Source organism: Dermacentor andersoni, chromosome 6, assembly GCF_023375885.2.
Source record: "Dermacentor andersoni chromosome 6, qqDerAnde1_hic_scaffold, whole genome shotgun sequence".
Lineage (NCBI taxonomy): Eukaryota > Metazoa > Arthropoda > Arachnida > Ixodida > Ixodidae > Dermacentor > Dermacentor andersoni.
The window spans coordinates 176,144,360-176,166,571 of record NC_092819.1 but is presented as its reverse complement, the minus strand read 5'-3'; the positions used below and the strand labels follow the sequence as shown (position 1 = coordinate 176,166,571).

General features: G+C 47.8%; 1 protein-coding gene across 1 annotated transcript in view; it reads left to right on the top strand.

The window, feature by feature from the left end:
- xmas (RRM_XMAS2 and SAC3_GANP domain-containing protein xmas) overlaps window positions 1-22,212 on the top strand; it is a 388,469-nt gene that overhangs the window by 77,967 nt on the left and 288,290 nt on the right. The window contains exon 11 of the mRNA XM_050172352.2: window positions 16,720-16,926. Within this exon, the coding sequence (XP_050028309.1) occupies window positions 16,720-16,926 (207 nt within the window). The remainder of the gene's footprint in view (window positions 1-16,719; window positions 16,927-22,212) is intronic.

Here is a 22,212-nt window from a genome sequence, read left to right as displayed (position 1 = left end):
GTCAATTGCGTCGAAATCATCCCTAGCCACGCGGTTTCTCAGCCTCGTTTGACCAACAGTTGGTTTGACTCGCCGCCGAAACGGAAGATGGCTGATCCACCTGCTAATCATCGGCAATGCACGACATTGTAACCGATGAGGCGATCGTCGCAAGCATGCTTGCATTGGATAGCGACGGCAGCTATGATGCGGTAGGGCAGGCTGCCTCAACGTTGTCCTCACGGGAGGCCTGGCAGATGATTCAGTCCCTCCGGAGCTTCGTTTTCACGAGGAACCTTCCACTGCACTACGTGGAGCACCTGAGTACCTTCGAGAGGGATGCCAGCAAGGCTGACGGACATAGGGTTTTCTTGTGCAGCGCAGTGTGGCCTACGTGCCGACACGCTTCTGGTGATCTCGCCTCAGCGTTTCTTCTAGATTCATCAAGCTGACAGGCTGCTGTGGCAACCTCCTCGCATTTTCTAAAAGGCATCTTTTGGGCCCACCAAAGTGCTGCCTTGGCAGTGCTCGCATATCGCTTGCCACATGTGACCCCTCTGCAGTTGTAGCAGTGCCATTCTTTAACGCCGACAGCCGCGGCTTGTTACACGCGATCGGGGCGCCCGGGAAGCAGTTAAACGAGCGAGCACAATCAGCAGCTGGATGGAGGAAGGTGGTTGGGATATAGTGGGGAGGGGCACTGGCCTCCCCGCCTATGTAGTTCTCTCACAACAGCTCTGCCATCCCCCTATTTTGTTTTTTTCATGCAACCCGGTTTTAACAATTATTGGTTATAACAATGGCATACCGACCAACCCTCCAGGCACAGCACGTAATACAGCATACGGAGAAAGCTACGGCAGCTAGGCTTGAAGCGCGTACGAGGCGGCCATTTTGAAATGCCAATGGTGATATGGTAGCTCGGATTTAGAGCTGTACTTGATTCTAATGTGCACACAATTTTCGGACCCATCTTACCTGAAAAAAAAGTGCAGGTTAGATTCAAGTAAATTCTGTATATTCGATGTAAAGGCCTGCACAGTACCACTTAGCACCTCGTGCTCGTTGAGCACGCAGTGCCACCCAAACGAGCACCTCACAGTCGTAAACTTTGTCTAGATACCAAATTTTGGTAGTGTTTTCTGCTCCTCAGAAACTGTTCATGTTGTACAGCCGTATTTCTAAAACAAGTAAAAAACCTGATTGTGAAAAGAGCCACGTGAAGTTTGTAGAGTGCAGCGTTGGTGTGGTTTATAAGATTCCCTTGTCATGTGGCAAAGTGTATGTAGGGCAGTCAGGCCGCTGCGTTAACGAGCGCCTTAGAGAACATGAGCGATCCATACCAACAGGCACAGGTTCCCATTTGGCTCAGCATTGTAAAACATGCAAGTGCAAACCCATGTTACGTGATACCACGATTTTGAAAAAGAGCCGTGACACCACCGCTCGAGAGTTATCGGAAGCATTTTTCATTCAGTCATTGGGGTCACATTGCATTAGTGTGCCTTCCTTAACCTTGTACAGCGCTGAATTAGGTTTTTTAGATTCTGTCGCATGAGTGCGGTCTTGGGATCGGATGTTGGTGGCTCCACCGCATGGTGCTCACCGCACGTGTTCCTCTAGTTTGAGCGGTCTATAAAGGAGTGATGCAATAAAATGTCAGTTGAGAGTAGCGCCTTGTCATGGTCGTCTTTCTTGTGTCTGTTGTTTTTTGCGCTAAACAAAGTATTAATGGATTCGCACCAACTAGCCCGCCAACGCATTGTGCTGTACTTTCATGTCCTTTTATGCAAGAAACGTGCGTACCCCGAGGAGGCATGCTCAGCTGCACGCTCTTTATCGTGAAGATGAACACGCTTCGGGCTTCATTACCACCGGCCATCCTTTATTCTGTCTACGTGGACAACATTCAAATAGCTTTCAAATCCTGTAACCTCGCAGTGTGCGAGAGACACGTACAGCATGGCCTTGTTAAGAATGGCCGTACGGGCCAGCTTTCAGCCCGCTGCACGTGTTCCAAGCCCACCAGACAGGGATCCATTCCGAGAACTGCGGACGGCCGGCAGCCACGTGGCGCGCGATCAGCTCAGGAAATTGGTACTCCGCCGCGCCACCCGAGACGGAGCACAGTTCTACAAAGCCCTCGGTCGTCGACCCCGGAGCCTTTGTGTGTATGGGCTCGAACGTGTGTGCCTTTTGTGTGTAAACGATACTGCGGAACGGCGGCAAGTTTACAATGATTGGACGAACCTTCCCGACCATTCCTGCTCCGTCCACGCCGAACGATGACGTCGACCTATGACGTCAAGCGGAGAGCTTATAAGCAGCGTTTGCCGGCTGCTAGAGTGTGCTCTGTCGTGCTCGAAATGTAGTAGTGAGCTGTGTGCTCGTAAACTGTTTGCTGTATGTTAGTTTTGCGGGCTCCATATGGGAGTCGCGCTAGGCTGCCAATATATGTCCCGTTTTTAAATGTAAATCCTGCAATTAAATCCTGCTTGCCTAGCCCTGTCGTCCCAAGTTCATCTCTACAGCTACGTCTGCCAAATCTAATAACTGAATGGCAGCGGTGAGATCCGACTACGGCTCCTAGATCGGCCTACGACTCGGAAACAGCAACGGCAGCTGACGGACGTTGGCACATGGTGACCGACCGGCATCCTGATCAAGTTGGAGGCGACTTGAGATTGACCACCTCTTGCAACTGACTGGATACGGCGGGGAAGGACTGGTGATATGGTGCTGCTTCAGTGGGTAAGCGTTTGGTTTTGGCTGTAAGATTTACCAGGCTTCAATTTCACTGTGTTTTTGGATTTGATTCGCTGGGATCTTTTACTTGTATTTTGATTTGCATGGGTATCGCAACAAGTATTGTGTGACAGCAGAGCCAAAGCTTAAAGCAGCGACCATGGTCCTAATGTGTTTGACGAGAGCTGACCTGTTGTGGTTGTGTGAGGAGATCGAGGTAAACGTAGAGGAGGACTTGAAGGAGTCAGAGATTCGTAAAACCATTCTAGAAAGTAACAATGATTCAAAATTCATAGAACAAATGAGCAAACGAATTCTAAGTAAAAGACAGGAACAGGAATCAATTAAGCAAGAACGCCAAGAGCGTGAGCAGAGACGGCAAAAGCTTGAAAAAGAAATGACAGCAGTACAGAAACACATAGAGGATTTGCAGCAGTTAAGTGCACGAAGTCAACAGCGGCTGTAGAAATTTGTAGGCTGGACGCAGCGAAAGTGGCAGGAAATAGACAGCAGATTTCAGTCGAAAGCCGAGAGAAGTAGTAGTACCCGTGAGAGTAGCAGCACGTTCACAAGTGAACTCGAAGTGCTAGCAGCTAACGATGCCTTAGTGGCAACAGAGGCCGTTAAAGGCCAGAGTGAGAGCGACGAGGTGCTGTGCCAACAGAGGACTGTAGAGACAGCTAGGCCAGCTGCGAACAAATTGGCACAGTTACCGCGCGTGTGCGTCGCATCTCATGGTAGCGAGGTCGTTAGCGAGGTACAGAATACTACGGACTTGACAGACTCGAGCACCCATGTCGAGTCAGATCTGCGTGCAGAAGTGAAGTGTGAACTGGACGATGCAGTTGAGAATAGTTCTAGGGGTGGCGAGCTCCGTAGCTCACGAGAGAACAACTGCATTGTTCAGGGATCGGTGCGGCTCTCCGCCAGTCTAGATAGCCTAGATAGGGATGATTCAGTTGTTAATCATTCGGACTGTGCGCGTGAGACAGCGATCGATACCGACGGGCTGTGTGCAGATGCACAGCGTGAGCTGGGCAATGCAGTAGAGGGCAGTTCGCAAGAGTGCGAGTTGCATAACTCGAGTAAAGCCTGCTGCATTGTTCCAGAGTCGGTTGAGCTGTCCGCCAGTCGAGGCAGCGAGAACGTTGATTTAAATGAGAATCACTCGGACTGTGTGGGTAAGAGACCGATCCGGACCGACGAAATGTGTACCGGCCAGCATGAGGCACGAGAAGGCGACATGAAAGCGAGTGCAAAGAGAAAGCGCCATAAAAAGAAGCGCGGTAAAGACCGAAAGACGGTGACTAATGTAGCGCTGCCAAAGACGGCGAAAGACCCAAGAGGGCAGGGCACGAAGAAAAGAAAGGTGCGGTCGTCATTGACGACGTGTGCGCATCAAGAACGTTCGAGCCAGAGGTCAAAAGGAGACCGAGAAGCATGTTCTGCACGGACACGGACAAAGGGCACGGGGCAGTTAAATTCCTCGTCCTTCCGTCGTTCTTTTCGAAGATCAGCGTGCAGTACAAAGAAGCGCAAGGTGGCAAGACGAGACCAGGTGGGGAGTAGCGACGCGGTCAGTCGAGGTCATGTTGAAAGCGGGGCGCGAGGACGCAAATTGGCAGGAGACCGTAACGCCTTGGGGGAGCTGATAGTGAGTCAGCCCTTTTGTTGTTCCTCCGTAGCCAGAGTAGCTTTTAAACGGCGACCGCCTCGGGTGCGGCTGAAAGTATGAGTCAGTCGTAAGCAATCGGGAACGGGAGGCCAAGAGAGCTTCCGTAGTAGTGTTGTTTTGTTTTATTTTTGAACATTTGCAGATTTTCGCGATTTGAGACTAGGATTTCTTACAATATGTAAGGTATGAGCTCTGTTTATGTTTTGTTTGAGAAGCTCGAGATTTGAAAGACGCGTTTAAAGTAAACCTGTAGTCTCGCGAGGTGTTCATTAATAAGTATATAGGCTTTCTTTTTTTGTGTATGCGTGAGTAACCTGAAGGTCAAGGTTATCGTTGAGAGGCCTATCGTAACGCGCGTATGTGTTATTTAACCTTCTTTCTTTTTAAGTGTTTTTTGAATTTTCTAAGGTTAAGCGCGTAGATTTTCAGTAAGTGCGTCATTTGCACTGAGAAGAGCTCTTAGGTTCATTAACGCGTGTCCTGTGCAGACGGAAGGAAGCAGAACGTTGATGACTGGGTTGCTCGTGTGTGTCGAAGGCAGCCGTATTCTGACTTCTCTAGTACGCGTGCGAAGAGCTAGTTAGTAAAAGACACATTTGTTCAAAGGTTCCTCTGTGTTGCGTAAGTTACGCAAGTGTGGTTGTTGGTTTAAGGAATGTGTCCTGTGTGGATTAAAGGAACAAATGTGAGTCAGCGTGATGAAAACTTTGTATGATGCAAGCACGTGTTCGGAATAGGGACCTCAAACTTAGCGCGTCTGTGATGACGTACCTGTGGAGTTGGCCAGACGGTTCAGTGGCAGCAGTACATGAGATAAGTATGCCACTGTGATAGGGTAGAAACAGGCTGTTCGCGAAGTTATGCTGCTGAAGTTGTGTTTGAGTATTGGTGTTTGAAAGGCTTCGGTTTAATTCTGCGTAAACCTTTACTCTTGTGCAGCGCGACGGTCGGGTTTGGTCGAACTCAGGAGGAACGTGAACGCTCGCATTGGCGGCACGAAATTTTGGGGCAAAATTTTGGATTCCCAGTTGAGTGACTTCCATGGAAATTGTGATAGGAGGCCTGGTGGGTTAGCAGCTGATTCCGGGCGTTTGAACGCTGAGTGGTATTGTGTTGCCGGGTCGGCTCTTCTGTGCCAGTTGTTGTAAGATGGTTGAAGGCATTCCAAGTACGCAGGGGTTGCAGAGAGCAAAGCCATCGTCTTGCTCGCCAGCCATTCTCTTCCTGCCCAGCGGTTGCCAGCACTGGCCAGGCGAGATTTTCCGGGCCATGGAGGAGCTGTTAAGAATGGCCATACGGGCCAGCTTTCAGCCCGCTGCACGTGTTCCAAGCCCACCTGACAGGGATCCATTCCGAGAACTGCGGACGGCCGGCAGCCACGTGGCGCGCGATCAGCTCAGGAAATTGGTACTCTGCCGCGCCACCCGAGACGGAGCACAGTTCTACGAAGCCCTCGGTCGTCGACCCCGGAGCCTTTGTGTGTATGGGCTCGAACGTGTGTGCCTTTGTGTGTGTAAACGATACTGCGGAACGGCGGCAAGTTTACAATGATTGGACGAACCTTCCTGACCATTCCTGCTCCGTCCACGCCGAACGATGACGTCGACCTATGACGTCAAGCGGAGAGCTTATAAGCAGCGTTTGCTGGCTGCTAGAGTGTGCTTTGTCATGCTCGAAATGTAGTAGTGAGCTGTGTGCTCGTAAACTGTTTGCTGTATGTTAGTTTTGCGGGCTCCATATGGGAGTCGCGCTAGACTGCCAATGTATCTTGCTTAAACTGTTAATATGTAAATAAATCCTGTTCACCGAGTTCCTGTCTACGACCTTCATCCCCTTCAAATGGTGGCAGCAGCGAGATAGTCCGACGACTCCTACATCTGGTTGACAGCGGTAGGACCGTCCGGCGAATCTAATTGCCTGAACAAAGTGTCAAAGTGGGTAGACAAAAATGGATTTAAGATCAATCCTAACAAAAGTTCTTGTGTTCTTTTTACGAGAAAGAGAGGCCTGATCCCAGATCCTTGCTTAGAACTGTGTGGACAACAGATACCTGTAAACAAAGAACACAAATTTCTAGGTGTTATACTTGACTGTAGACTCACTTTCGTCCCCCACATTAAACATGTTAAAGAAAAATGTCTAAAAACAATGAAAATAATGGAACTTCTATCCCAGACTTCATGGGGTAGTGACAGGAAGTGTTTAATGAATCTCTACAAAAGCCTCATCCGATCACGATTGGACTATGGTGCCGTGATTTATCACTCTGCTGCCCTGAGCGCGCTAAAGATGCTAGACCCAGTCCACCATCTAGGAATCCGACATGCCACTGGCGCTTTCAGAAGAAGTCCCATTGAAAGTTTATATGTAGAATCGTATGAGTGGTCACTTCATCTACAGAGAACATGCATCAGCCAAACATGTTTTCTGAAAGTTGTGGGGTTCTCCTTTCGGGCTCTTGGGACAAAGGAACGACAACACGGTAGAGCAAACAATCACAAGGGCATTTATTGCACCTTTCATAGATCAATGCCTGCTAGCCGAGTTGCTATCCCCAAAACATGCCGATGGGCGCGCGACAAATCTAGAAGTCCGACTCACCGTGACCGGATAGCGAGCGAATATGTTTGCCCCATGCTGGATCCCAACGCCCGGTCGTTCGCATGTACGGTCACGCGAACGGTGGCGCGTTCCAAGGCGGCCACGCGAGACGGTCTCGCAGAAGCATGGATTGGCGCACGCGCGGCACGGCACGTCCGTACTGCTTGCTGTCCCGAACCAAAGAGGCCTTGTCTTTCGGCGCCCAAGTAACCCCGCATGTCGGTGGCGTTAGCAGCGCAACACTCGCGCCATCTCTCGTACTGTGCCTCAACCACTACGACCGCCGCAGGCGCTAGGCTACGCGAGTCGTGCGGGAAAACAACATATCAGGGGACGCGTGAGAGTCCCGCATCCCCACAAAGTCCACTCTAATCCTCGACATCCGTGTTTTAATACCGTTAGCGATATGACATATGCTACACTCTTTCGTAATCGTCCCTCCCTAAGACAACCTTTCTCGCTGCGTGTGAGGGAGCTTAGCGCTGAAATGGATGTCCCAATCCTCAAACATCGCCTAATGCCTCCAGCTAAGCTGCTACCTCCTTGGGTCTGGCAGATGATACAATGCGATTTAACTTTCATGCAAGTTACAAAGCATGCTCCTGAGATTGAAATCCAAATGCATTTCCGGGAACTCCAGTACAAACACTTCTGCACAGAGTTCTACACAGATGCATCGAAGTCACATGACGGGGTGTCCTATGCAGCCATCGGTCCATCCTTCTCGGAAACCGATGTACTGCATCCGGAAACTAGTATCTTTATGGCTGAGGCCTATGCACGGTTGTCGGCTGTAAAGCATATAAAGAAATCAAAACTCCAGAAATCAGTTATTTATACGGACTCCCTTAGTGTTGTGAAGGCCTTGATGTCATTCTGTAACCACAAAAATCTGGTAAATAATGAACTTTATTTCGTCCTGTGTAAAGCATATATATCTAATCAACATGTGATTATATGCTGGGTGCCTGGATATAGGTGCATCGCGGGTAACATTCTAGCGGACCAGATGGCGACATCAATTTCATTGCATGCAGTCAATCCTACTGCTTCGGTCTCTGTCACAGACCTGAAGCCTTCCTTAAGAAGGAAACTGTGAAACTACTGGCAACGCTTGTGGGACCTGGAAACAAATAATAAGCTGCATGTAATAAAGCCACAATTAGATTTCTGGCCTCCTGTAACAAAATCACGCCAGACAGATGTCCTATTCTGTCGTCTAAGAATAGGACACACATTTGGCACACAACTTTTTACTCACCGGAAACGAGCCTCCAACCTGTGGTAGATGCGGGGAGAGGCTGACCGTCCTCCACGTTCTTCTGGAGTGTCGGGAAGCCGAATCTGAAAGAAACATTTTCCCTTAGCATACCGGCAGCACATCCCCCTTCATCCTGTTATGTTACTCGGTGCAGAACCACTGTTTGATACCGATGCTGTCCTAGGTTTCCTGAAAGAAGTTGTGCTACATGTTATTAGCCCCATTTGTTCATAGCGCCTCCTCTCTTCAGAAGATGCCGTTGTGATAATTATTTTGAATAGCACATGCCTCTAGGTCCTTGTGTTTCAAGGGCTCTGGCGAGGCAGTAGCGCTCTAAGCAATTTAGCATCTCGCATGTTTTATATAATGCATAATTCTTTCTTAATGCATTTTGGTGTTCATAGTACACGTCATTAATCATTGCCATAGTTTTATTACGTGTACATTTTATGCAATTTGCACCGGCTCTTTTAGGTCTCTTTACAGCCACGTCACATTGAATTCGCAGAACCCATCAGACCACTACATATTCATTACCACTAGCATGGCGCTCTTTGACCATACCTGGCCCTTGCGCCATCACTGCTAATTATCGTCGATCAAAGCAAACAACACAGAAAGCTTCATTTGGAAAGCACATTTAGCGCCAGCAAACAAGGACAGAAGGCAGACAACCCCACAATGCGCTTGTGGTGTCGAATCCCTTCTGTCCTTGTTTGCTGGCGCTAAATGTGCTTTCCAAGTCAGTTTACCAACACGCCCAACAAATGGAAATGCCGAAAGCTTCACTTACATCGATTTCCACAGTATGTGAGATCCGCATAATTTTTTTGTCTTCAAGGTGTTTAAGACTGAATTCTTTTTGGGCAAGAAGTGCAGGTACTGTAGATCTGTTTATTTTTTTTTTATTTTTCTGATATCATGTTTAAATGGCATAATAGTATTTTGTCACGCCACAAAATGGAAAAGACGAGTTAAAAATACCTTCTCGATGCCCTTAGAGAAAACAGGAGGTAAGTACATTGGCCTATAATTAGCAGCTTTATTCCTGTCACCTTTTTTTTTTAACGCTTGGAAAGACCTTTGCGACTTGCATTTGAGTGGGAAAGGTGGCTGTCGTGAAACAGAGGTCGCAAACATGAGTTAAGAAAGGTGCTGTCAAGTTGATAACACATTTGAATGACAAAATTCAGTCATCTGCATCACAGGATGTGCTGTTTTTGAGGCCATAAAATGCAGTTACAACTTCCATGCTAACAACAGGAGTAAGAAAGGTGCCATCGGGACTGCTTGAATTAATAAATTGCAAAGCCTCTAAACTGCAACTAGGCTGAGAATGAACGAGAAAGGAGCTGTTGAAGGCATCTGCCAGCTAGGGGCTGCTCATTTCGGTACCATTGAAGTTAACATTACTGGATGTTTCATTTTTCCTGCTACAGTTAAAAGGAGCGGCTAGTTGCCTCCAGAGAATGTCACTGCAAGCTGAGCTACATTGAACCATGTCTGTATAATACTGCGTCTTGGCCACTTGTATGTCCTTGTACAATTTCTTTCGGTATTCCTTGTACTGCGACAAATCATCCAAGTCTCTAGTTTGGACGAAAGTCTTGTAAAGCCAGTTTTTAACATTAATGTGATGAAGTAAGGACAGGCTGATTGAGGGCTTTCTAATTCCCTTACATCTTGAGACTTTCTTACTTGGAAGCTGCTCAGCGTGTAAATGTCTGAACCTAATTATAAATGCCTCGTTCCCGGGCGTCTGCGTGAGCAGGCATTTGGTACGTTGCGACACTACGTACCCGCCCACACAAGGTTTGGACCCTCCCGCGTGTAGCTGTGCGAGGCTTAGCCATGTCTGGGGAAAGAGGGATCCTGGGGATTGAGCTGATGCCGGGTGTTCGGATTATTAAGGCCCCCCGACGGTTGCAACACACCTCTTTGGCCTCTTCACAGAGATGGCACCTGCAGACTGACCCACCTGGAGGAAACCGGCAGTTGCCTTTTCCTGTCTCTCTCTCCTGAAACCTTCATCTCTCTCTCCCACTTGTGGGCCTTTCCTGTCTTCTTCTGTCTTCCACTTACTTCCTTTCTCCTGGCGGCAAGGGTTAACCTTGTCTGGCTATCCAACCTTGGGTGCACCATATTTGGTTATAGTGAAGGCGTACGACCGGTCTCGTGCAGACTTGTATGCAAGCCCTGCCACGTCCCCCTGTTGGGCTCCATGGTGGGCAGTCGGCGCTGTTGCCGAATTTTTCATGTTTATTCATGGAAACTTCTTTTCCCCAACTTCCTGATCACCCTCTTAAACAAGGGCGCACCGAAGTCTTTCAATTTTCGGGCAACCGAACATGCAACTTTCCCTGCTTTCATGTTGTCCACTCTGATCAAGCTGGAAAGATGGTGAGAATAATCTCACCATTTCTCGTCTCGAAATCTCTGACTGAAGTCTTTGGACCTGGGTACAATGCATCGAAAATGGCAAGCGGTGATCTGTTACTAGAGCTCCGCGATCAGAAACAGCATGAAAAACTAGCTAATCTAGTGTCCTTTGTCGATGTTCGTGAAAAAGATGTTCCGTGTTCCAGTGACAGCTACCCCACACTGTACCATGAACAGCACCCACGGCGGGGCATACTCCATCCATCGCCAACAGCTGAAAACCTGAGTTCAGACACATTAAATCATGAGGAAGGCGGATGCCACGGCAAGCCAGAAGGGCAAGCTGGGAGAGGTTCCTTTCAGGCATTAGTTCGTATACCCAGTAGGCAAATGTATGGAAAGAGGTTCGCAGTCTTAAGGGGCAGCAAAGCCATCCGTTTCTTCCTCAGTACACCCCTTTCTTCGTCAGTACGCCATCTTTCGAAAGGACTGTGATGAGGCTAACGCCTCGCACGGCGGTGTAGCAATCCTTGCAGACAAGTCTGTAGCTTGTCGCCATGTAGCCTTACAGACACCGCTTGAAGCAGTATTAGTTAGAGGGATTCATTTCAATAAGTTGGTAACTGTGTGTTCCTATATATACCCCTGAACTATCACCTCCAAAAAACAGATTTCTATAGCTTCATAAATCAAATTCCGGAACCCTACATACTTGTGGGTGATTTTAACGCACACAACACGTTATGGGGAAACGAGTGATGCGATGCAAGAGGCCTACTTATTGAAAATTTTATTCTTACATCTGGTGCCTTCCTGCTTAATAAGAAGGAACCAACCTATTATAGCATCCATCACAACTCATATTCATCGATAGATCTAGCAATGGGCTCTGCTTCTCTTCTGCCTAATTTGGAATGGAATGTCATTAATAATCCTTTTGGAAGTGAGCACTTCCCTGTAAATTTAAACTTAATGACGCGGCATGACAGCCCTCCCAATATTCTTCGATGGAAAGTAGCATCAGCCGACTGGGAGCATTTTAAAGAATCAACTCATTTATCACCCGATTTGATAAACAACTTTAGTATAGATGATGCTGTCACATATTTTACCGCTTTTATTATTGATGCTGCTGGAAAGGTTATCCTGCAAACTAATGGTGGTTTACTTAAAGGACGTGTTTTCTGGTGGAATGAAGACTGTAGAGATGCGCGAAAGAGGCAGAATAAAGCATGGGGCATATTACATAGATTGCCGAATACAGCAATTCTCATTGAGTTTAAGCACATAAAATCGCAGGGAAGGTGGATACGATGTGAGGTGAAGAGAAAAAGCTGGGCAAGGTTACTTTCAGATAGAAGTTATTACATATAGGAGGCGAAAGTTTGGAATGACCTAAGAAGGCTAGAATGGTAGCAAATAAATCTGTTGCCTCTGGTGAACAACCAAGGGAATACCTTAGAAGAGCAGGCAGACTCCCTAGGGGAGCACTTCGAGCATGTGTCAAGCTCAATCCACTACTCATAATTCTTCATGAAATACAGACAAATAGAAGAATGTAAGGCATTTGAGCGTAAATCCCCATAAAACACACCATATGACAGTCCTTTCAGGATTGCCGAGCTGAGAGCTGCCTTGATCGCATGCAACAGCTCTGCACTGGGACCCGATAGAATAATGTACGACATGATTAAGAACGTACACACTGATACACAATTGACACTACTTGCACTTTTCATTACTATTTGGGCTGCTGGATATCTTCCACCCGCATGGAAAGAAGCGATTGTGGTCCCCATATTGAAGCAAGGTAAAGATCCTTCAGCGACGGCAAGCTACCGCCCGATAGCTCTCATGAGTTGCCTTTGTAAGCTATTTGAGAAAATGATTAACCGGCGACTCATGCATATCCTTGAAGTGAACAAAATACTTGATCCATGTCAATGTGGCTTCATAGAAGGTCGGTCCACAACGGATCACCTCGTGCACATTAAGGGAAATATTCTTGACGCGTTTGTACACAAGTTTTTCTTATCGATATTCCTCGATATGGAGAAGGCGTACGACACAATGTGATGGTACGGGATCTTGCGAGACTTGTCTGGAATGGGCATCCGTGGCAATATGCTAAACATGATAGAAAGTTATCTGTCCATCGTACCTTCCGCGTGAAAGTAGGGAATGTACGCTCACGTTCATTTATACAGGAAACTGGTGTACCCCAGGGAGGTGTGCTCAGCTGCACACTCTTTATAGTTAGTACAGCAAGGATTGAACAAGATATCTAAGTGGGCAGACGAAAATGGGTTTAAAATCAACCCCCACAAACGTTCGTGTGTTCTCTTTACAAGAAAGAGAGGCCTGGTTCCACACCCGTGCATGGAACTATGTGGACAAGAAATACCTGTCAACAAAGAACACAAATTTCTAGGTATAATACTTGACTCTAAGCTTACTTTTATCCCACACATAAAATATCTCAAAGCTAAATGTCTAAAAACAATGAACTTACTCAAAATACTATCACACACAACATAGGGTAGTGACAGGAAGTGTATAATGAATGTTTATAAGAGCCTCATTCAATCACGGTTAGCCTATGGCGCCATAGTATACAACTCTGCAGCCCCGAGTGCACTAAAGCCACTAGATCCTGTCCACCACCTGGGTATCCGTCTGGCCAGAGACTCATTCATAACTAGCCCCATTGAAAGCTTATATGTAGAATTGAATGAGTGGTCACTCAATCTGCCGAGGTCTTACACCAGCTTTACATATTTCCTTAAAGTGCACTCTAAACCTTAGCATCCGTGTTGTAAAACTATTAACGATTTGACATGTACTGCACTTTTCCGTAATCGACCCTCTGTGAGACAGCCTTTCTCACTTCGTGTGAGGGAGCATAGCCTGAAAATGGATGTCCCACTCTTCGAACACCGATTAATGCCTCCAGCGAAGCATCCACTGCCGTAGGATTGGCAGGTGATATAACGTGATATATCTTTTGTAAGAGTTATAAAATACGCACTAGAGCTCGAAATTCTAATGCATTTTCATGAACTCCAATCAAAGTACTCTTGTTCTGAATTCTACACCGATGCATCAAAGTCATATGCTTATATGGCTGTTGGTCCCTCTTTCTCTGAATCGGATGTATTGAACCCCCATACAAGTATCTTTGCTGCAGAAGCCTATGCAGTACTGTCTGCAGTTAAGCACATCAAGAAATTAAAACTAGAGAATGCAATAATATTCACAGACTCATTAAGTGTTGTGAAAGCACTAATGTCCTTAAGGAAACACAAAAATCCTGTTTTCATTGAGCTTTACTCTTACTTGTGCAATATTTATTCACCTCGTAGACATGTGACAATATGCTGAGTGCCTGGCCGTAGGTGCATCGAGGCTAATGTGATGGCAGACCAAATTGCTACATCAATTATATCACAAGCTATTAATGCTACCGCTGCTATTCCTACCGCAGATCTCAAGCCTTTTTTGCGAATGAAACTACGAAGCCACTGGCATCGCTTGTGGGACAATGAAACAAATAATAAGCTCCACTTGATTATGCCAAAGTTAGGTCTCTGGCCCTCCGTTACAAAAACACAACGAACTAATGTTCTATGTTCTAATGTCCTATTCTGTTGACTCAGAATAGGACACGCATATGGTACTCACAATTTTGTATTGACTGGCAATGAGCGTCCAACCTGTGGTAGATGTGGTGAAAGGCTCACCATCCTCCACGTCCTCGTGGAGTGTCGGGAAGCTGAAAGACAAAGAAGGAAACATTTCCTCTAGCATACCGCTATTGTCTCCCTCTCCATCCCGCCATGTTTCTTGGTAAATAACCTTATTTTACCGCCAAAGCTGTCCTAGGTTTCTTCAACGATGTGGTCTTGCATGTTGTAGTTTCATAGGGCATCCTCTCTCCAGAGGATGCCGCTGTAATAGTTGTCCTTGTATAGCACACACTTTCAGGTCTTATCACTTCACGGCCTCTCTTACGGCAGTAGTGCTTCTTGGAATTTTTAACCTGTGACCAATTTTAGTACATTGTAATTCTTTCACAATGCACCTTTCGTGTCCATCTTTCGTGTCCTTGGCACCCCTTCATAGTTATTCCCATAGAGTTATTTCATATATAGCTCTTACGGACTTTACAGCAACTGTCTTTAAGGCCCCTTTACAGCCCTGTCATATCCATTGCTCGTAATTTATCGCTTCACTTCTAACTCATTACCCTTGGCCCAGCACTTTTTTGGTCGTACTTGGCCCTTGCACCACAAAACTCAATCGCAGACTGAAATTCAGGGACTGTCGGCGCCAGATCCAGCAGCCAGCGAGCTAGGCCTATACCGTCTCCCAGCAATCACAGGCTCAGTTGGCTTGCTCGTTAGCTTCCGTCGCCATCGGTAAAATAAAATGTATTGCAATTGAAGTGTGGCATAATTGTGTACAAGTGCCAACCAACATACTTGGTACTTTTTACGAGGTGCATGCAGTCGTGTCGCAAGCACCCTGGTCTCCGATTCGACAGCCCAGAGAGTTAGGCCTGCCGGCTCCTAGTCACCGGCGGCTGTCAACAGAGCCAACACTGCTGATGCGGCCTTGAAGAAAAATGTCTATGCTACTCACATAGTCGTGTTTATATTGGCGTCTTTTGTTTAAAATGAGGGAGCTGTTCAAACACGTTTGTTTTTACTTTATTTGCGAAGTCATTTCAAGCGGCCATGCAGGGGCACCGGTTCTTGGCTGCTAGCTTATTCGTACCATGCGTTCAGAATCGTTGTGTGCGGCAAGTCGGGCTCCAGCAAGTTGCACGACGGAATTCAAGCAAAATCGTACCATGTGTCTCGCGCATGTGGCACTTCGGGCGTTTGCCAAATTGGTGACTGACAAAGGCTATGGCTATGCAGATATCTGGCTCTGGTGTACTATCAGGTCTCGGCAGATGTGCTGCTAAAGTGTAAATAAATGTAAGTACAGAACAGCTAGACTAACCTGCAAATATGAATAGCCCTTTAGCACCAGGCCAAGACAGCAGATTGCATTTGCTGCTGAGTACCTGTATATTGCTGCGAAATTATAGAACGCTTTACCGTATAGCATCACATCATCCGCATCATTTTATTTATACTGGGTGTTTCAGTGAACGCTTCTTAAGTTTTTAAAATTTCCTTTGGCAGATGGTATAACTCTGGTCCATGAGCTGGTCTACTTGAAGAGGCGGACATGACTGGCGCGAAAAATTGGAACTTGTAATTAACTAATTCACAAGAAATCACTAATTCACTTTTTAACTAATGGCTGTCACCGAACCTTGTGTAATCTGATTCTATGTGCGACACAAATTGTGTGGTACTTTCTGGAAGGCTCGCGGGCACCAGCCATTACGCTAGAAACTTCGACTAGTTGTGTATAAAAGCCGATGCGCTTGACCTGCAGCTCATATTTCAATGATCGCCACCTGTGCTCACCACTACCATTGTTTTGAGTGTAGCCTGTTTTTGTGGGCGCAGGTTTGCCCAATAAAGAGTTAGTTTCATGAATCACAGTTTTGCTGCTACCTTCTTCATCGTCACTGCAATGTGACATTACAATGTACAATGGCAGTTCGGTAATATACTGGATGTTGGTGCCTAAACGTTGTTTTTTTGTGGTAACTTATTAGTTGGTAAAAAGAAGCCTAGCTGTATTTGGCATTTCTTGTGTTTTTGATTGATAACATTCCGCTGAGAAATTGTATGAAAAGAGATCGTATCAATGAGGCTCTACTGTACATGTGTAGAAGCTCTGCCTCTGGAGCCTTCACTTCTTAGGGAAGAAAAGATGCCCACAAGTATAGTAAAGATTGAACCATTGAGATAGTATGCTACTAGCCAGATGTGTATTCATAGGGCTGTCCAAAGAAGAAGCCAATCCAAAGCCCAGTATTTGTGTGCATCTAACAGCATGGCGGTGCCACTTATCTCTTTAGATGACTGTAAGATGCTCCTCAGTTTTGTCCCGCACTCAACTCTTCTTTTTAACTTTTCAAGCCATGGGAACATAATGGATTGATCTCTTCACTCAGTTCTCGCTGGAGGTGTTGGGGCGGCAGCTGGGCTTTGATTCGTCATCCGAGGTGCGCGTGTTTGCATCCGCCCTGGGACTGCACACGAGTGAGCAGGCCCTGCTGCTGGACCGTGCCTCCCAGATCCAGCCGGAGCTGATGGGTGCCCTGCCAGTGGGGCGCTCCCAGGCGCTCGTCGAGTCCAAGCGCATCACCTCGGTGGGAGAGGTGAGCACATACCTTTCCATCCAAACTGGATTTATGCTCACATTTTGCACGCACATGGTGTTTTGCAGTGCATGCAGTTTAATGCCTCACTTGGCTGCATAGCTTGCCTTTTCTTTTGTGTAGATGAAATCACAAGTACTACATGCCACCAAACAAGGTGGTGACTTCACTGCAGCAATACAGTTTCACTGCTAAGCTCTGTAAGCACAGCACTGTAAACTACTCAGACCGCCAGCTGAGAGGTGATACATAGTAGGGAAACTTGGGCAAGTTGGTGTGCATTCTCGCTGGAGACAAGTAGAGAAGGACTTTGTTGTGGTGCACACACCTTATTTCTTTGTCCTAGTCTATGTTAACACCATTGTTTGCCCATTCTGCGAGGTGATTGTTAAACTACTACACTGCAGGCTGCCTACAATACCACTTCCAATGATCACACGTATAAGAGTCTGTTCATTATAACAAGCATGTTTCTTTAATTTCACAAGCTCTAGACTCTACCCATCGAAATTAGCTCAGATATAATGACTGTTTTTTAATGCATCATACTACACTTGAACCGCATCATAACGAAGTTGAAGGGAGGGCTGAAGTAACTTCATTATATGTATTCATTATTGCCCTTATGTGCAGTATATACCAAATGGTTTGCACAACTTTAAACATGCAAGGAAGAAGACATCAAGCAACAACAAAAGAATATCTGGCACGCACAACACACGACTTGTTAGCAGCTGACGCAACAGCCTTTATGATAGCTTTGTTTTGCTCCAGTGTGGTAGTTCTGCTTCCCACTTGGCTCATTCATATTGCTAGGGAATATTATTTCCAATGACAAAAAGGCGAGCAGTAAGAAGATGACGAGGACGATTGGAGGTTAGCGCGGGCTGTTGCCTCTTGGCCAAGTGAGGTGTATTACGTTTTAAATATACTTGTATATAGCTTTTCATCTGCGTCTTCTTACGCAACATATCTGGTGGAGGTGAACGTTCCCTGTACCTCGTCACAGAGCTTCGCAATGGACGGTACGTCGAGCCTTCCTTCATGGCTCCTGGCGATGACAACTCGACTCAGCCGCCTCCGACACCTGCTGCCACTTCGACGACCTACATCACTCTTCCTGCTTCTCGTGATCCTGGCGTATTCTCGGGCAAAGATGCGGAAGACGTTGTGGGGGTTCCACTCTGTGTGCAGCTAGGGCTGAAGGCGAGCTCCGGATCTAGCCCCACGCAGTCGCTTCGTGGTACTCCCAACCCGTAGCGCGGGAATCACGGCTACGCCGGGTTCGGACGAATAAGGCAACCAGCGGTGTCAACGGTAACAACGTTTATTGCTATTAGCAATAGCGAACACTCGCAGAGGGACGTCCTCTCAGTAATAGTAGTAAAAGGCTTGCCTCGTTGTCTGGGTGGGTCAGACAAACGAGATCACTCACGGGATGCGGCAGGTGCTGTCGTCCAGGCGGTCCAAGGTGTCGGCGTCCCAAGAGAGCGAGTCTCTCCCGGTGGCGCGCTTTTATGCTTTTTTACCTTTTTGCGAGGGGAAGTCCTCCTCGCCCGCCGGATACATTTCCCTTTCCTGTGAGCCGCGTAGGGGGAGGAGGGGTATGCGGGTCATCGGAGCGACGGAGAAAGGGAGGGCGCGTAGTGCCTCTCTCCCATGTCTACACCGGCCCGTCCCGTCGCCACGTGCGAACGGGACGCCGCGGGTACGCGGGAGGAAATGGAGGCGGGTGATCCCCACAACGTTGAGGACGAACACGTCATCCGCAATAACCGGTGGGACCCTACTATCACGCTCGCCAACGTAGTCTTTTACCTCGGTGGCACACCTAGAGTTTTTACGGATGCAGGAAGATGAGCTCACCAGTTGCGATTCGCTCAAGCAAAAGCTCCGAGACTTGTTTGGCAACCACTACGGTCACCAACTTGCTGCGCAGAAGGCGCTTTCCGGCCGTGTGCAGACGTCAACAGAGCCCTATGTCACGTACAGTGTTCACGGAATGAAATGGAACACGGAGCATTTAGTAGAACCCTACATATGTGCAAAGTACGTGAGAGCCGCATGTCATGTCGCTAGGAATTTGATCACCAAAGGTGACCAGGACTCCGATGTAAGTGTATGCACCAGAATTACGTCGATGTGACACAAACTGCAGCCGGTTGAAACGAAAGTGTGCGCATTACTTAGCCCTAAACACACACCGTCTTCACACCATCTGTTCGGCCCATCGCCCTGATACCACCCGGCTTCTTCCATTCCACCCCCTCCTGCATCTTCTTACCCACCCACGTTTCTGGAACCCATTTGAATGGCGCACTGCTGTCGACAAGCCCATTTGTTTTCACTGCCATCGAATCGGGCACATTTCTCGGCACTGTCGCAGTCGCTGGACTTCCCCGACCCGGTTTGCTTATACTGCCTACTCTCGCCCCTCAGGTGGCCCTTCTCGTCCCTATGCTACACGGTGCGACAATGCCGCCACTGATTCTTCTGCGCCGAACCGCCCCTATTCTCATTCACCTTCGCCCCAACGACTTCAATCTCGCTCTCCCCAGCCTCGTTGCTCCTTTTCGCCAACTCCCTTTGGACACCGCTCCCAGCCGGAAAACTAGATGATGTGGTGCCTCGAGGTGACGCTGCATTGCTCCTTACGCCGCCAAATCTACTGACGTCGCCCACTATCTGAACCTTCTTGCTGTGCAAGTCGACGGTGTTTCTGTATCGGCTCTTATAGACACTGGGGTGCATTTGTCTGTAATGAGCGCTGACCTTCGTAACCGCCTGAAGAAAATAATCACGCCCGCCATGACGCCTGTTGTCTGTGTTGCCGATGGCAGAACAGCCCCCGTATTGGTATGTGTGCCGTCCGTGTCTCCTTCGCCGATCGCTCCGCAATCGTGCTATTCGCAGTCATCGCCCACTGTCTCCTGTAAGATTCGTCGGACGATCTCGCCGCTGCCACCATTAGAGTTGTCGGACAATCTACGAGCTGTGGGCCGATCTCACCGCTGCCATTCAGATGCAAGATTTGGCAGTCGTAGCTGTAGGAAGGAGCTTCACTCTTCATCGGGACTTAGGAGAGCAGGATTTATTTACATGTTATTTACAGTTGAACATGAGATACATCGATAGTCTAGTATAAATCCCAAATGGAGGCCGCAAGACGAGCATACAGCAAACAGCTTACGAGCACACAGCTCACGAGTACATTTCTAGCACGACAACGAGCACAGACTAGCAGCCGACAATCGCTGCTTATAAGTACTCTGCTCGACGTCGTAGTTCGACGTCATTGTAGATGACCCGCCCTTTTGGAGGAGGATGAGGGCTCTCGACTTGGAGGAGGATGAGGGCTATCGACTTGGAGGATGAGGGCTTACATACACGGGCCGCGCACACACACACACAGGTGTAATGGTCCGGAGCTGACGTCAGAGGAGCTTCGTAGAACTCGTGAGCTGTCCCTGGTGACGCGGCTGGGTAGCACATTGTCTGGTGTCTCGAAAAGCTCATGGGGAGGTTCCGCCAATTACCTCCCCTCGAGAACTCCCCTGAGCTGACCCCGCGCCACGTGGCTGCCGGTTATCCGCAGTTCTCTGAAGTGCGCCCCGTCCGGTTGGATTGGAACACATGCAGCAGGCTGAAATAGCTGCAGGGCGATGCTAACAGCTCCTCCATGGCCCTGAAAATCTCGCCGAGCCAGTGCTGGTAACCGCTGGGCAGGAAGAGAATGGCTGGCGAGCAAGATGATGGCTTTGCTCTCTGCAACCCCTGCGCACTTGGAATGCCTTCAACCATCTCACAACAACTGGCACAAAAGAGTCGACCCGGCAACACAATACCGCTCAGCGCTCAAATGCCCGGAATTAGCTGTTAACCCACCAGGCTTCCTATCAAAATTTCCATGCAAGCCGCTCAACTGGAAATCTCAAATTTTACCCCAAAATTTCATGCCGCCAAAGCGAGCGTTCACGTTCCTTTGAGTTCGACCAAACCCGACCGTCACACTGCACCAGAGTAAAGGTTTACGCAGAATTAAACTGAAGGCTCTTAACCACCAATACCCGAACATAACTTAAGCAGCCTACATTCATGAACAGCCTGTTCTTATCCTATCGCAGTGATGTACTTATCTCATGTACGGTTTCCACTGAACCGTCTGGCCAACTCCACTGGTACGTAATCACAATTGCGCTAGCTTTGTGGTCCCTATTTCGAACGCATACTTGCGTCTTACGCAAACGTTTCATTACGCTTGCTCACATTTGTTCCTTTAGTCCACACAGGACACGTTCTTTAAACGAACAACCAAACTTGCGTAACTTGCGCAACACAGAGGAACCTTTAAACAAATGTATCTTCTAACGACTAGTTCTACACACTCGTACTAGAGAAGTCAGAATACGGCCGCCCTAAACACACAGGAGCACAACCAAGTCATTAACAATCTGCTTCACTCCGTCCGCACAGGACATGCGCTAATGGAACTACGAACTCTTAGTGCAAATCACGGACTTACTGATCTACGCGCATAACCTTAGAAAATAAAAAACAAAACAAAAAAGAAGGTTAACTAATACACACGCGCGTTACCATAGGCCTCTCCCCGACAACCTTGACACTCAGGTTACTCACATGCAAAAAAATGAGCCTATCTACTTATTAATGAACACCTCGCGATACTATATGTTTACAAAAAAAAAAAAAAACACGCGTCTTTCAAATCTCGAGCTTCTCAAACAAAACATAAACAGAGCTCATACCTTACATATTGAAAGAAACTTAAATCGCGAGAATTATCTGCTTGCTCAAAAATAAAACAACACAACCTGCTTTACTTCCATGAAAGCTCTCTTGGCCTCCCATTCCAAATGCTTACGTCTGACTCATACTTTGAGCTGTACCCGAGGTGGTCGCGGTCCGAAAGCTACTTTGGCTACCAAGGAACAACAAAAGGCCTGACTCACTATGAGATCCCTCAAGACGTTACAGTCCCCTGCCAATTTGCGTCCTGGCGCCCCGCTTTCATCACGACCTCGATTGACCGCGTCGCTACTCCCCACCTGGTCTCGTCCTGCCACCTTGCGCTTCTTTGTACTACACGCTGATCTTCGAAAAGAACGACGGAAGGACGAGGAATTTAACTGCCCCGTGCCCTTTGTCCGTGTCCGTGCAGAACATGCTTCTCGGTCTCCTTTTGACCTGTGGCTCAAACGTTCTTGATGCACACATGTCGTCAATGACGACCGCACCTTTCTTTTCTTCGTGCCCTGCCCTCTTGGG